Source organism: Aspergillus versicolor, assembly GCF_001890125.1.
Source record: "Aspergillus versicolor CBS 583.65 unplaced genomic scaffold ASPVEscaffold_9, whole genome shotgun sequence".
NCBI classification, from domain to species: Eukaryota; Fungi; Ascomycota; class Eurotiomycetes; order Eurotiales; family Aspergillaceae; genus Aspergillus; species Aspergillus versicolor.
In genome coordinates, this window is record NW_024467532.1 from 785,162 (window position 1) to 803,154 (window position 17,993).

The 17,993-nt window shown below is 51.0% G+C and overlaps 7 protein-coding genes across 7 annotated transcripts; 3 read left to right on the forward strand and 4 right to left on the reverse strand.

Annotated features, from left to right (window-relative positions):
- Positions 1 to 281: 281 nt before the first annotated feature.
- On the forward strand, positions 282 to 3,833 carry ctpA (Cu(2+)-transporting P-type ATPase CCC2; the record flags this gene model as incomplete). The annotated part of the gene is made up of 1 exon (XM_040817954.1): positions 282 to 3,833. The coding sequence occupies one exon, from the start codon at positions 282 to 284 to the stop codon at positions 3,831 to 3,833; it is 3,552 nt and encodes a 1,183-aa protein (XP_040671417.1).
- A 326-nt stretch (positions 3,834 to 4,159) lies between these two features.
- ASPVEDRAFT_64648 (uncharacterized protein) lies at positions 4,160 to 5,913 on the reverse strand. Its single transcript, XM_040815740.1, has 5 exons — positions 5,824 to 5,913; positions 5,668 to 5,713; positions 5,554 to 5,602; positions 4,840 to 5,491; positions 4,160 to 4,771 (listed from the first exon to the last, which is right to left on the reverse strand). The coding sequence occupies exons 1-5, from the start codon at positions 5,831 to 5,833 to the stop codon at positions 4,311 to 4,313; spliced, it is 1,218 nt and encodes a 405-aa protein (XP_040671418.1). The 5' UTR covers positions 5,834 to 5,913; the 3' UTR covers positions 4,160 to 4,310.
- A 279-nt stretch (positions 5,914 to 6,192) lies between these two features.
- Positions 6,193 to 8,116, forward strand: ASPVEDRAFT_55494 (phosphoribosylaminoimidazole carboxylase ADE2; the record flags this gene model as incomplete). The annotated part of the gene is made up of 4 exons (XM_040815085.1): positions 6,193 to 6,658; positions 6,718 to 6,815; positions 6,871 to 7,828; positions 7,917 to 8,116. 4 exons carry the CDS (start codon positions 6,193 to 6,195, stop codon positions 8,114 to 8,116), a joined length of 1,722 nt encoding a protein of 573 aa, XP_040671419.1.
- Positions 8,117 to 8,445: 329 nt separating this feature from the next.
- On the reverse strand, positions 8,446 to 11,466 carry ASPVEDRAFT_138117 (uncharacterized protein; the record flags this gene model as incomplete). Its single annotated transcript, XM_040807460.1, has 8 exons — positions 8,446 to 9,399; positions 9,461 to 9,932; positions 9,994 to 10,124; positions 10,174 to 10,313; positions 10,376 to 10,828; positions 10,885 to 11,212; positions 11,291 to 11,356; positions 11,416 to 11,466. 8 exons carry the CDS (start codon positions 11,464 to 11,466, stop codon positions 8,446 to 8,448), a joined length of 2,595 nt encoding a protein of 864 aa, XP_040671420.1.
- Positions 11,467 to 12,484: 1,018 nt separating this feature from the next.
- Positions 12,485 to 15,605, reverse strand: ASPVEDRAFT_45161 (peptide alpha-N-acetyltransferase complex A subunit NAT1). The gene is made up of 3 exons (XM_040813222.1): positions 15,403 to 15,605; positions 13,326 to 15,293; positions 12,485 to 13,260 (listed from the first exon to the last, which is right to left on the reverse strand). Exons 1-3 carry the CDS (start codon positions 15,482 to 15,484, stop codon positions 12,797 to 12,799), a joined length of 2,514 nt encoding a protein of 837 aa, XP_040671421.1. The 5' UTR covers positions 15,485 to 15,605; the 3' UTR covers positions 12,485 to 12,796.
- Positions 15,408 to 15,914, forward strand: ASPVEDRAFT_45162 (uncharacterized protein). The gene has a single exon (XM_040813223.1). It carries the CDS (start codon positions 15,483 to 15,485, stop codon positions 15,669 to 15,671), a length of 189 nt encoding a protein of 62 aa, XP_040671422.1. The 5' UTR covers positions 15,408 to 15,482; the 3' UTR covers positions 15,672 to 15,914.
- A 1,048-nt stretch (positions 15,915 to 16,962) lies between these two features.
- Positions 16,963 to 17,632, reverse strand: ASPVEDRAFT_138397 (MIX23 family protein; the record flags this gene model as incomplete). Its single annotated transcript, XM_040807483.1, has 2 exons — positions 16,963 to 17,474; positions 17,560 to 17,632. The coding sequence occupies 2 exons, from the start codon at positions 17,630 to 17,632 to the stop codon at positions 16,963 to 16,965; spliced, it is 585 nt and encodes a 194-aa protein (XP_040671423.1).
- Between the last annotated feature and the right edge of the window lie 361 nt (positions 17,633 to 17,993).

Here is a 17,993-nt window from a genome sequence, read left to right on the forward strand (position 1 = left end):
GAGAATTGTTCCTATTTAATAACCCGATAGGAGCTGCCGGTGGTGATCGGCGCGATTCATGTAGCGCAGTGTTAATCTGCTAAATCGGCGACAAGTGACGGACGACTGACCCTCCGGCCTCCGCTTCTTCCGCCCCCCATCTGATTTATTATTTCAGGCCTTCCTTGCTCGACTCTTTCGTGACTCAGACTGTCCTTTTCCTTTTCTTCTATTTCAAATCGCGGCTCGCTCTCATGCGGTGACGATAGTATTTTCCGGCTTTTGCCTGTACGTGAAACACGATGGCGGTACCCTATACGATAGCCGCCGGGGATGGCAGTCTCACCCCAACCAGATCCACGTCGCAAATGGCCACCACCACCGTCAGTGTGGAGGGGATGACATGCGGCGCATGTACCTCTGCGGTGGAGGGAGCCTTCAAAGGCGTCGAGGGCGCTGGCGAGGTTTCCGTGAGCTTAATGATGGGCAGGGCCGTTATCCACCACGATCCCACTCTCCTCCCTCCGAACAAAGTCGCCGAGATGATCGAAGATCGCGGTTTCGACGCGGTGGTAATATCTACGGATAGTTCCTCGATTCCAACGCAGGGCGCCGGCGCCCCGAAGGTACTCGAGACAAATTTCGCGACCACAACGTTAGCGATCGAAGGCATGACATGTGGAGCCTGCACCTCTGCGGTAGAAGGCGGTTTAACAGAAAATACTGGAGTACGGTCTGTCAGCATATCGCTGCTCTCGGAGAGAGCGGTAATAGAGCACGACTTGTCTACGATATCAGCCGAACAGCTTGCGGATATAGTTGAAGATCGCGGCTTTGGAGCGAAGGTGCTGGAAACCTCAACGCTCCAAGCTGGTTCTCGTGACTCTCAGGAACCTACAGACCCCTCATCGCAGCAAACCGTCACCACAGTTTCCATTGAGGGAATGACATGTGGTGCATGCACGTCGAGTGTACAAGCGGCTTTCGACGGCGTGGAGGGCCTGGTCCAATTTAATATCAGCCTACTCGCCGAACGAGCGCTAGTCACTCACAATACTCATGTTCTTTCTTCACAGAAGATTGTTGACCTGATCGAGGACGCTGGCTTTGATGCCAAGATTGTCTCTGAGGTCCAAGCCTATGCTCAGAAAAGTGGCATAAGCCGAGTTACGCTTGACCTTCATGGTTTACGAGATGCTAGCTCTGCTGCGGCTCTCGAGGACTTGCTCATGCAGAAGCCGGGCCTTATTTCTGCTTCGGTTACCCTCGCTGCCTCTCAATTAGCGGTCTCATACGACACATCTATACTTGGAATTCGTGGTATTGTTCTTGCGATTGAGGCTGCTGGGTACAATGCCTTGTTAACAGACTCCGACGATAGCAACGCGCAACTGGAGTCTTTAGCGAAGACAAAAGAGGTCCTAGAGTGGAAACGTGCCTTTTTCATTTCACTTTCCTTCGCCATCCCGGTGTTTCTGATCAACATGATACTTCCCATGTATCTGCCAATGCTCGACTTTGGTGGAATTCGAATCATCCCAGGCCTATATCTTGGGGAAGCCGTTTGTCTGCTACTCACAATACCTGTACAATTCGGTATTGGAAAGCGGTTCTATGTCACAAGTTTCAAGTCTTTACGACACCGAGCCCCAACGATGGATGTCCTCATTATGCTTGGCACTTCGGCGGCGTTCTTCTATAGTGTTTTCACAATGGTTTTCGCCATATTCATGGCGCCTCATCACAGGCCTAGCACCGTCTTTGACACAAGTACCATGCTTATCACTTTCATAACGCTTGGTCGCTGGCTAGAGAACAGGGCAAAAGGCCAGACGTCTGCTGCTCTTTCTCGACTCATGTCCCTCGCACCATCAATGACGACCATCTACGATGACCCAATAGCCGCCGAAAAACTAGCTGAGGAATGGGAAAGCATGGACACCGACGAACAAAAACCGAGCTCTTCGAACGAAAGACGCACAGTCGCCCAGAGGGTTATTCCCACCGAACTTATTGAAGTGGGAGACATCATTATACTTCACCCGGGAGATAAAGTCTCCGCTGATGGAATTATCATTCGAGGTGAGACTTACGTTGACGAGAGTATGATCACCGGCGAGGCACTGCCTATCCATAAGACAAAGGGAAGCCTCGTCATCGCAGGGACTGTGAATGGTACCAGTGCAGTTGATTTTAAAGTCATTCGTACTGGCAAGGACACCCAGCTCAGTAAGATTGTCAAGCTAGTACAGGATGCACAAACAAGTCGAGCTTCAATCCAGCGTTTGGCAGATGTCGTCGCCGGCTATTTTGTGCCAACGATTATTAGTCTCGGTTTAGTTACATTCTTTGGCTGGATGTTCGTGAGCCACCTGTTACCCAATCCTCCAAAGATTTTTGTTGCAAAAGAAGGCGGGGGCAAACTCATGGTCTGTCTGAAGCTATGCATTTCGGTCATCGTTTTTGCCTGTCCTTGTGCATTGGGCCTCAGTACTCCCACAGCGGTCATGGTCGGGACTGGAGTTGGTGCAACACAGGGAATCCTCGTCAAAGGCGGTGCTGTGCTTGAGAGCGCTACTAAAATCACCCATGTCGTGTTTGACAAGACTGGTACTTTGACAACAGGGAAAATGAATGTTGCGGAAGCGAAAATTGAGCCCAACTGGACATCAAATGATTGGCGCCGTCGACTTTGGTGGTTGATTGTTGGACTTGCCGAAATGAACAGCGAACATCCCATCGGCAAGACCATCTACTTAGCTGCAAGGAACGAATCAGGACACTCCAGAGAGACTGGTCTACCTGGAAGCCTCGGCGATTTCGACGCCCGTGTTGGTAAAGGCATTTCCGCTCTCGTTGAACCGGCCTCTAGTATCGAACGCGTTCGGTACCGTGTGCTTATTGGAAATGCCGAGTTTCTGAGAGCAAATGACATTCCTATTTCGGAATCCGCCGAGCAAACGTCGGGCTCTAAGAGTTCTCAAGTCGGAATTACCCAAATCCATGTGGCGATTGACGGGCAATTTGCAGGAACACTCCTACTCCAGGATACCGTGAAGACAACCGCCGTGGCTACAGTAGCCGCCCTACATCGGATGGGACTTTCGACATCACTGATTACAGGTGATTCCCATGCAGCAGCTATCTCAATTGCCTCGGCTGTTGGTATTTCACCCGAGGCCGTTCACGCCTCAGTCTCTCCATCCGATAAGCAATCTATTATCGCCTCTCTTGAAGAGACAGGTGACTGTGTCGCCATGGTTGGAGACGGAATCAATGACTCCCCAGCTCTCGCCACCGCATCTGTCGGTATCGCCCTCGCATCAGGCACTGATGTTGCCATGGAGGCGGCGGATATTGTTCTAATGCGGCCCGACGATCTTCTCTCGGTACCTGCAAGTCTTTCCCTTTCTCGTACCGTCTTCAGGCGTATTAAACTCAATCTCGTCTGGGCCTGCGCATACAATGTCATCGGCCTCCCATTCGCGATGGGCCTCTTCCTCCCCTTCGGTGGATTTATGCTCCCACCAATGGCAGCCGGTGCAGCAATGGCTCTTTCCAGTGTTTCTGTCGTCGTCAGCAGTCTTCTTCTCAAGTTCTGGAAAAGACCCTCGTGGATGGATGCAGAGCTTCTTGAGAAGGAAATCAATCTTGCATCAGGCGGCAGCTCCCAAAAGAACTGGTTCGAAGCCACTCTTTTCTCCGTCACCGCGCCTAACACCACGCGTCGCGCTGTGCAATGGACTCAGGGCGCAGCCGCTGGAACGTGGTCATTTATAACTGGGCGTCCTACCCAAACGTCGGGTGTTGAGCCGACCTACGTACCTCTTCAATCAGTGGAGCCGGCAGTTTAGTTATTTTTTTTTTAATGATGTCTTATGACTCGTTTTTGCAGCTTGGATACTGGGTTTTATTATGATTTACTCGCAAGATACCTCTTTCCCGTTGGTGCTTTTTATGCTAGAATATTTCGGGGTACTTAGAAAAGAAATACGAAGTATATATACTACTCTATATAAGCGACGACCTCTTCTCTTCGAAGGCGTTTTTCCCTCGCGATAAACAGGGAGGTTTAAGTTTATGGCTAAACCTTTAGTAGAAATATATAAACTTACAAGAGGTCGCACCTGTTTGTTCTATTAGGCACGGTACAGCTATTCAAACACCATAAGCACCTCAACTGGCACACAATATATATATTTATAGCAATGCAGAGTTTATATTAGATCATCATTCATTTCATGAAAATGAGGTACTATCAAGTCCAAATATAGAGCATATCATGCAGTCTCTCTATCCGCCTCCCACAAATATACTAGAACTTAGCCCTGCTACTTCTTCTCGCCTTGGCCTTCCTGCGGTATAGTCGGCTCGTCGGATAGTGTGATATCTCCGTCCCCATCCGCATCTGCGTCCGCGTCTGTATCCTTATCTTTCTGTGCCGTAGCTGTCACGGCTGTTGAGTCGGAATCTGAGGGTGCAGATTCGTGACCGGGCTGTTCTGAAGTAGCAATAGGAATGGTTGAATCCCCAGTTGAAGAAGCGCCTGCTCCTTCCGTCTCTCTGTTTAGAAGGGTTACTTCAACATCCCTGCCATCTTGTAGACCCAAATCTTCTACGCCAAGGACCGAGGGGCCTCGAGCATGGGGGACTCCATCGGTGGGCTCAGCTGTCAATTCACCCTCCAGGATGGTGCCATCGCCCTCAGTGGCGACGACTGGTTGGCTGGTTGAATCCGTGGGCTGAGTGAGAAGCTGGTTTTGGAGCGTCGGGGTTGTAGTGGCCATTGGTACTGTGAATATGAGTAAGACCCATGTTAGATGTGCCTGTCTATATGAGGGTTGGGAGGTTGCAACGAACCTTCATCGATACCTGCTCCTTCAGGACCCGGCGAAGCAGGGTTACTCAACCAAGGTATGGGGGTAAGAAGAGCACCGCCCAGAGATTCATCACTGCCAAGCGTGTTATCTGGTAGAATGAATTTGTTCTCGGCGCCGTTTAGTGTCCCATTAGGCTGGGGCTGGGCTGTAGCTGCCCCGCTTTGCATTGGGAACGGAAACACATCTGCGCTGCTGGTGACTGACACAACACGATCAACGGCGCGTAGGTAAGCCGGAAGTGTTCGGTAATATGCATTGGGACGAAGGATGAGCTCCGCGAGCCGCTGAATAGTGTGTGGTGGCTTAGAAGTAAATAGGGATCGCAGGGTTGTTTGAATAGACTGGACAGTGAGGAGAAGCGGTGCGGGGAGGGTTGCGGTTGCTGTATCTGCCTGAGATGCAGGCCCTGAATCGGGGACTCGCTCAGTTGACGATGGAGGGTTGAGTGATGGTGGAGGTCGCGGAGGAGTTTGGAGATTTGGCGGTTCGGTGTTCTCCTTGTTGCTGCTGGAGGGTACGGGATTGGGGTCATGGAGGAAAGAGGAGGTTGGATTTAGGTATTGCTGCTGGTATTGATCGGCAGATGGGGGGTCGGGAGGCATTTGAGGCATTGGGAAGACATTGTAGATGATCTAGTAGCGCATTGTTAGCTATCGGAATTGACAAGGTCAAGAGAGCTTTCATGCGCACGCACAAATTCCAATCGCTCGAGTAGCGGCTCTACTATGCCTGGCCATTTGTCACTGAGTAAATATATTAGCATTGAAGAAATAACCCAGCTATAGAGCTAATGAAGAGGGTGACTTACAGATCCATCGTGCCGCCACTGGCGGCTCTCTCCAAGCTCTCTTCATCTGTTGATGACGACGTTAGTTCGCGCAGCTTCACAGGTGCTGGGAATAAGGGGAAGGGGACAATATAGGACAGGTAATAGTGTAAGTGGTTTCAGCAGGGGGATACATACCTAGCGACATATCTCCCGGAGCTTCTTCGGCACAGGGCCAGGTTGAGATGATGGAGAAGACAAGCTTCAGGCACGCGATGCTTGCGCTGCGATCACTCATGGTGTAATCGTGTAATCCACGTATTAATTACTGTATTCATGTTATTTATTGCGGGGAGCCAGCGATTTTGCCGTCAAGTTACGACCTCCCATTGGTCGAGGAGATACTGCTTATCGTCTGTTCACGTGATGATACGGCACTTTTTTCAATTTTCCCCCATTTGGCCGATTGCGGAGCCACGGAGGGGCAGAAGTTCGTGATTCATTCCTTTGCAACTCTACTTGCATTTCAAGGTCTCTCCCCCAACATATCTCCCCCGGAAATTCAAGATGTGGAATTCTCGCAAAGTTGGCGTCCTAGGTGGAGGCCAGTTGGGCCGCATGTTCGTCGAATCCGCCAACAGACTGAACATTCAAGTCAATGTCCTCGATGCGGAGAAGGCACCGGCGAAGCAAATCAGTTTCCACGATGACCATGTCACCGGTTCATTTAAGGAGCGTGAGGCAGTGCGGGAGTTGGCAAACAAGAGCGATGTTATCACGGCCGAAATTGAGCACGTTGATACCTATGCTCTGGAGGAAGTTGATTCTCAGGTCCAGATCGAGCCTAGCTGGCAGGCTATTCGCACAATTCAGAACAAGTTCAATCAGAAGGAACATCTCGCAAAGCACGGTATTCCAATGGCCGAGCACCGTGAACTGGTTGAGAATACTCCGCAGGAATTAGCTAAGGCTGGTGAAGAGTTGGGATACCCACTGATGTTGAAGTCGAAGACCATGGCATATGATGGACGCGGTAAGGATTACAACCAGGATTTTAGAAGCCGGATTGCTAATAACGTGTTTTTTGAATAGGTAACTACCGTGTCAACTCGAAGGAAGATATCCCAGATGCCCTCGAGTTCCTTAAAGGCCGCCCACTATATGCGGAGAAGTGGGCGTATTTCCAAAAGGTTGGGGACCAGCCATTTGCATACCCGAATTTCTTCTAACGCCATGAAAAATTAGGAACTAGCCGTGATGGTCGTGAAAACCAAAGACTCCGTTTTATCCTACCCTACCGTTGAGACCGTCCAAGAAGACTCTATCTGCAAGCTCGTCTACGCCCCCGCGCGCAACGTCCCTGACGCTATCAACCAACAGGCCCAGAAGCTGGCGCGCAAGGCCGTTGCAACCTTTGAAGGAAAGGGTGCCTTCGGTGTTGAAATGTTCCTCATGAATGATAACAGCCTGATCCTCTGCGAGCTTGCGTCCCGAGTCCATAATTCCGGTCACTACACCATCGAAGGGTGCGCCCTCTCCCAATATGATACCCACCTCCGCGCCATCCTCGACCTACCCATCCCCGCGGAGAGCCTCCAAATCCGCCAACCCTCTATCATGCTCAACATCATTGGCGGCTCCGCACCAGACACCCACCTCAAAGCCGCCGAAGCGGCCCTCTCCATCCCCAATGCCTCTATTCACCTCTACAGCAAAGGCGCCGCCAAGCCAGGCCGTAAAATGGGCCATGTTACAGTCACCGCACCCACAATGCACGAGGCCGAATCCTACATCCAACCTCTCATCAACGTCGTCGACGAAATTCGCGCCCAGCGTTCCGACATCAAAACCAAGCCCGCCCCCTCTGGGCCCCTCAAACCCGCCCCACAAGTCGCCGTCATGATGGGCTCGGACAGTGATCTGAAAACCCTCGTCCCCGGTCTCAAATTGCTCAAGGATACCTTCGGCATCGAGCCTGCTGTTGATATTACATCTGCCCACCGCACTCCGACCTTCATGGCTGAGTACTCTGCTGCTGCTGCTGCGCGGGGAATTAAAGTCATCATCGCTGCTGCTGGCGGCGCCGCTCACTTACCCGGCATGGCTGCCGCACATACGGCGCTGCCTGTAATCGGTGTCCCTGTTAAGGGTAGCTCCCTAGATGGCGTGGATAGTCTGCACAGTATTGTGCAAATGCCAAGGGGTATGTCCTCCTTTCTCTTCCTCTTTTTGCCCGCATCCCCCAAGCCATGACTCAGAAATGGAGTATGCTAACGCTGGTACCAATATAGGAGTTCCTGTCGCTACAGTCGGCATCAACAACAGCATCAATGCCGCGCTGCTGGCAGCCCGAATTATTGGCGCCTTTGACCCCGCTATCCAGCGAAAAGTAGAGGCGTATGCTGAAAGCGCTAGGGTAGAAAACATGGAGGTGAAGAACACTAAGATGCAGGAGTTGGGGTGGGAAAAGTATTTTAACCAGATGTCGTGAAGAGTGTTTCTTCTAAGTTTACAAACAAGAAATAAAAGTCGGCTATATAGAGGATTAATAGAGGCGATTTGTTTATTAACTACGGAATTAAAGAAGAGAATACAAACGGAACACGCGTGGTACTTGATTAGAACCACCTATGTAACGGGCGATTAAGTAGACATCATCGCATAAAGCATATAGTACAAAGGAAAATAAAAGGGGGAATCCAGACAACAAAGCAGAATGTTTGCAACGATTAGGTATTCTGTGACAAATAAGAGAGAGGAAGGAGGCGTCATATATATTCGCCAGCATCATCCGTCATTATTCTCAACTATAGTGAGAAATTATGCAGTCTGAGGGTTGAATACTGTGGTTCCTGAAACGGTGGAAGCACCCTGAGTGGCAGTGCCGTTGGCATCGTTTCTCAAAGTAGAATCATAGTGCTTCGCTTGACCGTTGGCCACTGCGGTACCACCGTTGGTGAGGTTTGTGCCGTTGGTAGCACCGCCAGCTGCGCCGCCGGTGGCATTGCGATCACGAAGTCTGGCTTCGGTAGCATTGTGCGGCTTACGAGTGATTGCATCGGGCTTCGGAATGTCAGTCGACTCAGATGCAGAGCCGATGCTGAAGATGGGAGACTCCCAACGTTCGCCCTTCTTCGCAATTTCTTCGTACTCGGTAGCCTTCGTGGTAATGCCGCCAGGGAGCTTGATGTCCGGGAACAGAGAACCACTGAGCGTGGCAGTCGTCTGCACCTTAGTGTCGCGTTTGGTGGCCTGCTGTTCGGCGGTTTGCTGAGCTTGGCGCTTGCGTTCCTCCATCCTGGCACGGAACGCGCTCATATAGCGGTTGTATGTATTCGGCGCATCCTTGGGGTTCTCCTTGATTTCCTGGGCAGCTTGCTCCTTGGCGCGCTTGGCTTCCTGGTGCACTTCATATGCGAAGGCATCGCCCTTGGTGAAGGCCTCGCGGATTTGCTTCTCAACGACCTTCTGGAGGACCGGGCGCACAGTGCGGAAGAGCAAGGGCTTGAAGACCGAGAAGAGAACCTTGTGCTTAGATTTCTTGAGCTTGATGTCAATGTCATCAATCTTAACGGAAACCTTATCAAGCTTGACAAAGTTCTGGCGGTCCTTCTTCTGAGCATTAGATGCTGCGATTTTGAAAGAGAAGCCCTCGCCCCCAAGGAAGATATCCATAACACCAGTATCTTTGATGGAAGGGAAACCCTCTTTCTTGTTGATGTAGTAGCTGACATCCCTCAGGTCGGCCTGAATACCAGAAACGGAGATCATAATCTAGACTTGGTTAGCACGGAAATACAAATAAATAAACCCCTGAATTTGCAAGGTGGCTCACCTTGTTATCATTCTTGCTGGTGATTTTCTTCCGACCCCAGCGGTGGTAGTTATCGCTTCCAAATTCAACAACATTTGGCATGAGGTTGTCGCTCTCGATCACCAGGTTCTCGACGACTACGTCGGCCATAGCATCTTGCACTTCGATACGAGGAATAGGAACATAGCGAACATTTTCGAAGACGGAGGGAAGGATAACGTCAGTGAGGTCCTTGACAAGGTGTTTCTTGAACTTGACGTTGCCACTCTCATCGCGACCCAGGTCGGTGAACAGTTTCTCCACGGAATCACCGAAAGCCTTGTTTTGGCGATCCTGGTTGAATTGGTCACCAAGGAACTTGACCTCGTCGAAAACACGATCGGTGTGGTTCTTGTAACGGTCACGCAGCAAGAATCGGCCATGGTCAATCAGTTCATCATACTGGCGGTTCCAGGCATCTTCCAACACGTAGCCCTGTTGCTGCAGAGTTTTACTATGGGTAGAACGTTAGAATGTGCAACTACAACTGGTCAAGTCGTTGCCGACGAGCTTACCGAATGAAGCTGTTCATGTTCTTGAACCATCCCTTGAGTTCAGGGTCCTTGTCTGCATCGCGGTAGATGGTCTCCAAGGACTCGAAGAGGTCATCCATGGAAGTGCTGTTCGCGAAGCGTTCGATCAAGGTCTATAGCAGGTTAGTAACTTGTTCTAACTCACCCAACTGAATGACATACCCTCAAGCCCTTTTCCAGGTTCTGGACCTTGCCTCCACCACGGGTGTTCTTAACGCTGCCGGTACCTTCCTTGACCGCGTGTCTTGAACGACTGCCGTACTTCTCGGCCAGATCAAGCAGTGCTTCAATCGCTTGCTGGTCTGTGTAGCCCCATTAGTACCTATCTGGAATTCACGGATAGTAATGATGGCTTGGATCTTACAGTCACGGTGACCCTGGATCTCCATAATCATCTTCTTTAGACGGTAAATAGCCTGGTCACGACGTTCCTGGGGGAACTTATTGGACAGATAGTTCTTGGTCCTGTTCTTGTATTCTTGGGTGCGGGTCGAGAGGCTTGACTTCTGATCCTCAGGAACCTTCGACTGGGCGTTCTCAGCGGCAGCGTTGACGCCAGCATAAGGGTCAAGAGTGGAGCCAGTAGTGCCAGCCTCGACACCAGTGTTGGCGACGTCAGCTGCGTCGTCCTTCTTCTTGCTGAAGCGAGACTTGAACTGCTCCTTGTATCCAGAGACATCCGGTTTTTCATGCCAAACATTGTCATCGGCAGCTTGGTCAACCTGGGACAGTTGCTCCTCAGAAGGGCGGACCTTATTGGCAGCCTTCTGCGAAGCATCCCCAGCGATATCGCGCGCGACGATCAATGCATCGTTCACTTTGACGACGGGTTAGATATGAGTCGTATAAGAGCGGAGATGACGGTGCACTTACGAATCTTTCGGAACTCGCCGTTGGTGATAATCAAGGTTCCGAGGGACTTTAGTCCCTCCTTTGCCTTAGCAGCATCTTGTTCGGCGGACTCTCGAGTTCCACCAATCTGTGGCTTCTGTAAATCATCGCCGGAGATGCGCTGGGCCTCCCAAATAAATTCTTGAAGCAATTGACCATCGTTCTTGCTCAGAATAAGTTTCTTGGATTCCTCGATTACCTTGCGGACATCTTGCACAAGGGCTCGGCCTTCCTCAGAGAGTTCTTGCGACGGTTTGGCGAGCGCCTTCGAGTTCAGGGCGGAGTTGAGGGCAATATCGCATTGCTTGTTCTGTTTTGCGGGAAAAAAAAAGCAGTTAGTAGGCGAATATCTCGCGATGAGCACTGCTGACGATCACGCTGGACTCACAGATGGAAGCTTGCCAAGTTTGAAGGCCTGGTAGATGCCGAACAGCTGCAGCTTCTGGTTGATATCCTAGGACCGAAAGTTAGATAAGAGACGACATCTTCGAACACTAGCACGGGCAGTTATACCTTCTCCTTCTGTCTGGGGTCCGTAGGAACATTTACTCCACGAGAAGGCATGATGAAGTGCGTGGGGCGACGAACAGCCAAGCGTGGGTGTGATTAGGTTTATGAAGATACGTATTATCGATTAAGGCCTTCAATTGAGGGAGCGGAAGGGGGAGCCAGGTGAGACTGGGCGCAAAATAAACAAACCAAGGGGGTAAGGGGGGTGCGTAACTGGGGTATCACTGGAATGAAAAAATGATTATGAGTTGGAATGCAGGAGGAATCAGGTAAAGGGCAGGAAAGGGAGGAATTGAAGTAGGGGAAAGGAACTTCGAAATCTTATACGGTCTGGAGCCATGGATTCAGAGTCAAGACTCGAGCCCATGTCCCTCTTGACGTCAGACTTTCGTTGGCCGTGTAACGCCTTCTGGGACGTGAAGATCACGAAGTATAAGACCCCAGCATGAGATCATATCAGCGCGATCAGCAGCGGTTAGATCAAACCATTGAACTCTGGCCGCCTCCAAGGCATCCGTGTTTTCTTTTGATTCACATGCTTGTATTCCTGATTCGGTAGCCCTGACCTGCAATGGAATTGCTAGATTCGGCGATGCGTTGGCCAGCCTGCGTTGGAGCAAGGAGCTGACACCAGGCATCGGCAGGGTGGCAGCGACGAGCTTGCATTGCCAAGAAGTCTGCCAGGTTGGTGACGACGAGTCAAGGTCTCCAGGGGGGGTGACCCTAGGGGAAAAGCCAGGTTCGTGGTGAGATCCTACCTCGGAACCGTGCCATTCGCGCTCGGAAATCCAAGTTCCTGGGAAAGCTGGGAAAGGAGGTTCAAAAAGTTGGCAGTGGTGTGGCTTGTGGGCGTGGCTTGTGGGTGGTGATTTGCAAGTGGGCCCCTGGTGACGTCATCACTCTGCCCGTCCTCCTCCACTTTGTGCCTACTATGTCCAGTAGTCTTTCCCACCTCGGACAGCTTAATTTTTCAAGGGGCATGGACCAGGCATGGCTTATAATTATGGAGCCGGTGTTCTCCATCGCTGAATCTGATCTATGGAACGGCGGAGCATTGGAACGCGGAAGCGGAGCCAGACTCAAAATACTTCATTTCTCATGATTTTTTCGCTATACCCCAGTATATACCACTCCAAGATCGGATCGTAAGAGAAGACACCCCATCGCTCAGCTGGTTTCCCCCGCCCCCGACAAAATGAACGCCACAAATACTCGTACATGGTCTTTTTGAATCCATCATCTTGACGTTTCTTAATTAAGCTTGGGGCCGCATCCTGTTTCTATAGGCTTCGCTAAGTGAGCAATGCAATGAAACCAACGAGACCAACCATCGTGTGTTCAGACACCAAGAGAGATAAGAGATACCCCGTAAGTTTTTCGGCTTCTAGCCAAGTCGGAACGAGGACGACTCCGGCCACTTGCTGCTAGCCTTCTCGGCGTAGGACGCCTTTGCGGCCTGGCTGCTCCCCCACTCGCCCAGGAGGTTTAGACCAGCAAGGGCTGTCTCGAGTGACACGATATCTGCATCCAGGGTAGAAGTAAGCTCCTTTTCGTTTTGCGGTTTGGACTCAGGGTTCAGAAGGTGCTGGCAGGTAAGATATGCATGTCGGTGTGGAATGCTGTCCTTGTGTGCCGCAAGGAATGAGTTGTTCCATTGGTCGAGCTGCTGCGCCTTGGGAAGGAGAGCCTCAAATTCCGCATCAACAACTTCTGCGACCTGCGGCGGAAGAGGCTCAGAGAGCTTGTTCAAAGCTTGGCGGAATCGGAGCAGTTGAACGTGGAGGGTGGGGTTAGATGCGTCGATGGAGTGGGCCGCTGAGAGACATTTGAGAGCAAGTGCATGTTTACCTAAAGTGTATAGATGCGTAATCAGTCTTCTGTTCACGTGCGCGAGCATGACATTCTGAACTTACCCCTACGAAGGTATACCTCGAATCCAAGGCATTGGGATTCAATATCATTGCCACAGTACTCCAGTAATGGTGTCAGGAATTTGGTCGCCTCTTTCAGTGGATCTTGCGTTTGTGCAAGCTTGTTGCCGAGAGGATCGGGGTCCTCTTTCTTGACCTCGCCATCGGCACTCTTGGGGTTGGCAGCAGCCTTTCTAGCAGCGTCCCGCTTGTCTGCTTCAATCTTCTCAAGTCGTTGCTGCTCCTTCTTGGCCTTCTTAAGGGCCTTCTTGCGTTCAGCGTCATCTTCCGCATCGGCACCGTTGATATCGGGAAGGGCCCCGTGGGCAAGATCCGGTTGGTCGTGAAGAAGCAAATAAGCCTTGATGGCAGAATGTGCCATCCGCGCATAAAAGGGATGCTCGCGCAGACGATCTTCCCAACGAACCATATCAACATAGGCTCGGATCATCCCCTTTCGCAGGGAAAAGCTGTGGAAATCAAACTGATCTTCTTGCCACACGTCAAAAATATTGTAGACAGCGTGAAGCCGCTTAAGTGCAAGTCCAAGCTTCCTCTGCCTCAAATACGCCTCGCCATCTTCGGTTAGGTACCACACACATTGCATCTCATGAAGGTCACCCATAGCGCCACCAAAGGTCTCATTACGGGTAAATTTACTCATGTTATCGAGAGCCTTGTCGTTTTCGTTGTTGCGAAGTTGGTATTTGGCGGCCTTCGAGTTGATGTGGCGGTCCTTCTCGTCCATTTTCCTGGCGTTCTCCATTTCCTCCGCGGCCTTCTCGAGATCGCCATAATGCTTCCAAATTCTAGCCTTGGTCATTTGGTACTCCACAGCATTAGGTGACAGTTCAAGGGCCTTTTCCACGTTTTTGAGGGCTTTGGATAGGTCACGGCTGAGGTGGTAGTTGTAGTGCTGTGCGAGGAAGTAGTATGAGGAGGAGAGGAATTCGTTGTTGTCCTTGGTAGCAGACCCGTCGGCTGCACCATTCGATTGTGGGGTTGAAACGTAGCCTTCTACCAGCTCTTGCACTGTGTCGCGCTTGCTATGGTTGGTGTAGAGAAGCTTTATGTTCGCGAAAAGCGATGGCACACCCTTCTTAAGCATACGCTGCAGGTATACATCGGAGGCCTGTTTAAAGTCGTCTCCCTCCAGGAAATCCAAGGGAATTCTGCGGGGCGCATCACCACGCGGGTACTTTTCAGCCCACGAGTCATATTCAGCCTTGAGAGCTTTATGGTCGTCACTCGGAATGCCCTTGGCCTTGATCAAGCCATCATAGTACATGGAATTCTCCGAGTTTCGTTCCAAGAGAGCTGTATAGGCTGCGACCGCTTCCTCCTTCCTGTCGAGGCGTAGAAGGTAGTCCGCTTTCATTTCCATTACAGCAAGCACATCCGAGATGCGATATCCCACGGACTCGAGGTGTTCCAGCGCCTTCTCAATGTTCCCTGACTCCGAAATAATCGTGTTCTTGTACAAAGTCGCCTCGGAGTGTTCCATGTCTGAGACAGGCGGTGGAGTTTTCAGCGTCTCCTCGTATGTAGTCAGCACCTTCTCAGCCTCCTCTAGATCCCCAGAGAGGTGGTGTGCGATAGCAAGGGCCGTCCAGTTCTGTCGGAATCCGGGACGAGCCTGTAGCATACCACTTCTGCTCTGTATGTAGCCTGGGTAATCCCGCATTTGCATCTGGAGGAGGGCGAGGTCGCGCTGGATGGGCTGGGATTCCGGCTCGATCCTTAATGCGAACCGGTAGGCCTTGATAGCTTCCTCGTAGTTTTTCTCCGCCCGATAAAGCAAGCCGTACACGTGCCAGCAGATATGCGACTTCATGTCGCTCTTGAGAGCCTCCTTGGCCAGGGCGAAGGCCTCCTCTTGTTGTCCTTGGTTGCTCATGATAAGTGCTTTCATCGCTAACGTATCCCCATGGTTTTGATTTTTTCGAAGGATTTGTTCGGCAGTTTTGATACCTGTAATTTTCCCAAAAAGAAAGGAAAGGAAAGTATGACATTCAGCCATTTACGTCCATCCGCATGAAACATCGACCACCAGCGTGGTCAATTCGGCATTGGGACTCACCCTTTTTGTACTGCTTGTTTTCATAGTGGCGAACGACCTGTCGGAATAGGGAGGCGTCCTTCGAGCTCAATTGCTGCGGCATGGTGGGCGTTGCAGAATTGTCGGCGGAGTTTTGTTCAGGTGGTCGAGGGAAGCTGGCTGGATGTGCGCGGGGGGAGAAAAGCGGAAACGAGGAGCAGCAATCAGGCGCCGATAAGCTCAGCGCCGAAGCCAACACTAATCCAACTTTCAGCCCTCTGAGCACGATTGACAAGCCAGACCCATGCTGAATTCTTCAAGCCACCTGCTAGACATCTGATGCAAATTCTCCATCGCGCTTCAGCCCCGGGGTTGTACCGACGCTTCCTCGAGGGCATCCCGGCACAAGACAAAAACGATTATCCGAGACGCTTTCGTGCATCACTGTAACCACGCAACGCCAATAACGACTCGACGGGAGCAACTATTGAAGGAGACTTCAATATCACAAACCAGCATCAATGATGGGATGACTGGCGTCTATCCTCAACACGAGACCCATTGGGGGGTGGCAGTTCTAATGCGTGGCTGAATTCTTGGTGGAACTGCACATCGAAAAGCCGTCAACTGATAATCTAATTTGGCACACAAGATAATCTAGGTGTCTCATTAATGCTCAGGTTACACGCAGATTCTCCATATCCTGCAGAATCTGCCACCATTGAACCACCTAGGCCAGGTTCTAACAACGGACACAATCGTCCCGAGGAGTGTTATATCAGGGTTTGCGGATTTGCCAATCCAATATTGACGCAACAGTTATAACCCTATGTTCATCGCTGACGTTGTAGTTGTGAGTACTAGAAGCCTCTCCATATTGGGCCTGCCTTTGTTGCACAGCTCGGGGTACCCATACAAAGAAGCAAGGTTCAGAACGGTCTCGGTAGTCTTCGTGTCTGGAGGTCTAGTGAATAAGCACCCTAGGAACCTTATCGCCTGTGCATCTTGGTGTTGAAATTTTTATGGATTTATTATCCCCGGAAAAGGGAATGTCGTACACAGTCCGCCTGATATGGAATATACCTATGGCCCAGAAAAGTCGAATTCAAACCTGCCACTTTTGGCCAGTCCCGCAGCCGGCATATGCAATGTCCCATATATGCGTTTAACAGTGTGACCTTGACCAGGTCTTGCTGCAGGCGCCCCCGGAGTCTCGGACTGATTTCACCACAGTCAGACCCCAACTGCAACGACATCAGAACTAAGCCTCTGCCTTTTCGGTGCCCTGTCGCTTTACTAAAAAGCCGACATTCTGATGTCTGGTGGATGATTGGCACCGATCAACTACTCGCGGACGGTAGTAGTATCTACAATAATTCGAGCTAAGGAATAACCCAGGCTATCTACCACTCCATGCACCCCGGATTGGAAAGCCAATCAATCATCTCAAGAGCACACTGCAGAGCATATTTGAAAGGGAAGTTCTGAGTCCAAATAACTTTATATACACATTAGATACAGAATTGAGATGTCGAGGAAGATCAGCGCTTTTCAAACCTTCACTATGCTTTCGTCGTAACATGCAATACCTTAAAAGGAAGCCTATGGCTGATTCTTTTCACGCCACTTATTGAGAGCTTCCTCCCAACCCTCGGAGGAACCACCGCATCGTTCCGAAACGAGTCCCCAGGTTCGTGAGCGTATAATCTCTTCAACGGTCCGCTGATTCCGCACCAGATTCGCCAGGGACTCTGTGCGAGCCTCTCGTGGAAAGAACCTTGCAGAGTACGGATCCAACCGCTCATCTACGACACGTTCTCGATCCCTCGCAGATTCCGTCTGCCGAAGTATAAGATCCGGGTCATCCGGATCAGGGCTCGTAGCAACGCCAGCGCAATATGTAAGCACATCCGATCTCGTCTGCCATGACGGGAATAGCACTTTATCCTTGAACCCTTGGCAGGCAGTGGAGTCCATTACTCGTCCGGCTTTCGAGTCTGTTTGCCGTATAGCTGTGGAGGACGGGTCGAAGCCCTCGCGGGCGGGCGTGAAAAGCGCATTCAGGTTTTGCGTTATCGAGTCATCTATCGTGGATCTGGAAAGGCTTAGGAAGTCTGTTTTAAATCCGAGTGTACACCGGTAAGTTCTGGCTCTGCTGCTTCGTAATGGAAAGGAACCGACGTAGGGCGCAAGACATACCTCGAAGTACCCGCTCATTGAAACAGAATTGCGGACTCAGCTCTGGAGCCGGTGTAGAGGAAGCCCGTGGCATCTTCCGGCTCTCAGCAACCCCCTTTTGCTGCTCCGCTTTCGCCGCTGTGTTCCAGAACCACTCCAGATTGAATGATCGAAGTGCGACAAGGAGTTTGAGAAGCTAGCGGTTTGATTTCGGGAGTAACAAGAGCGTCCCGACCAGGCTTAATAGAAAGCTTAGGTGTTGAGTTAGCAAAATATAGAGAGTTTGAAGAAGTTATTTCGCCAGCAAATGCGAAGGTCGCAAGAATCTGCCTGTCGAGTAAAGCATCGGATGTCATTCAGATGCCACCCGCTGATGAGCTTCCATGTCATGTGACTTCGTGGCCCATAACGCGTTGAAGCTCGTGTTGAGGAGCTGACAACCCCTTTCAACCTGA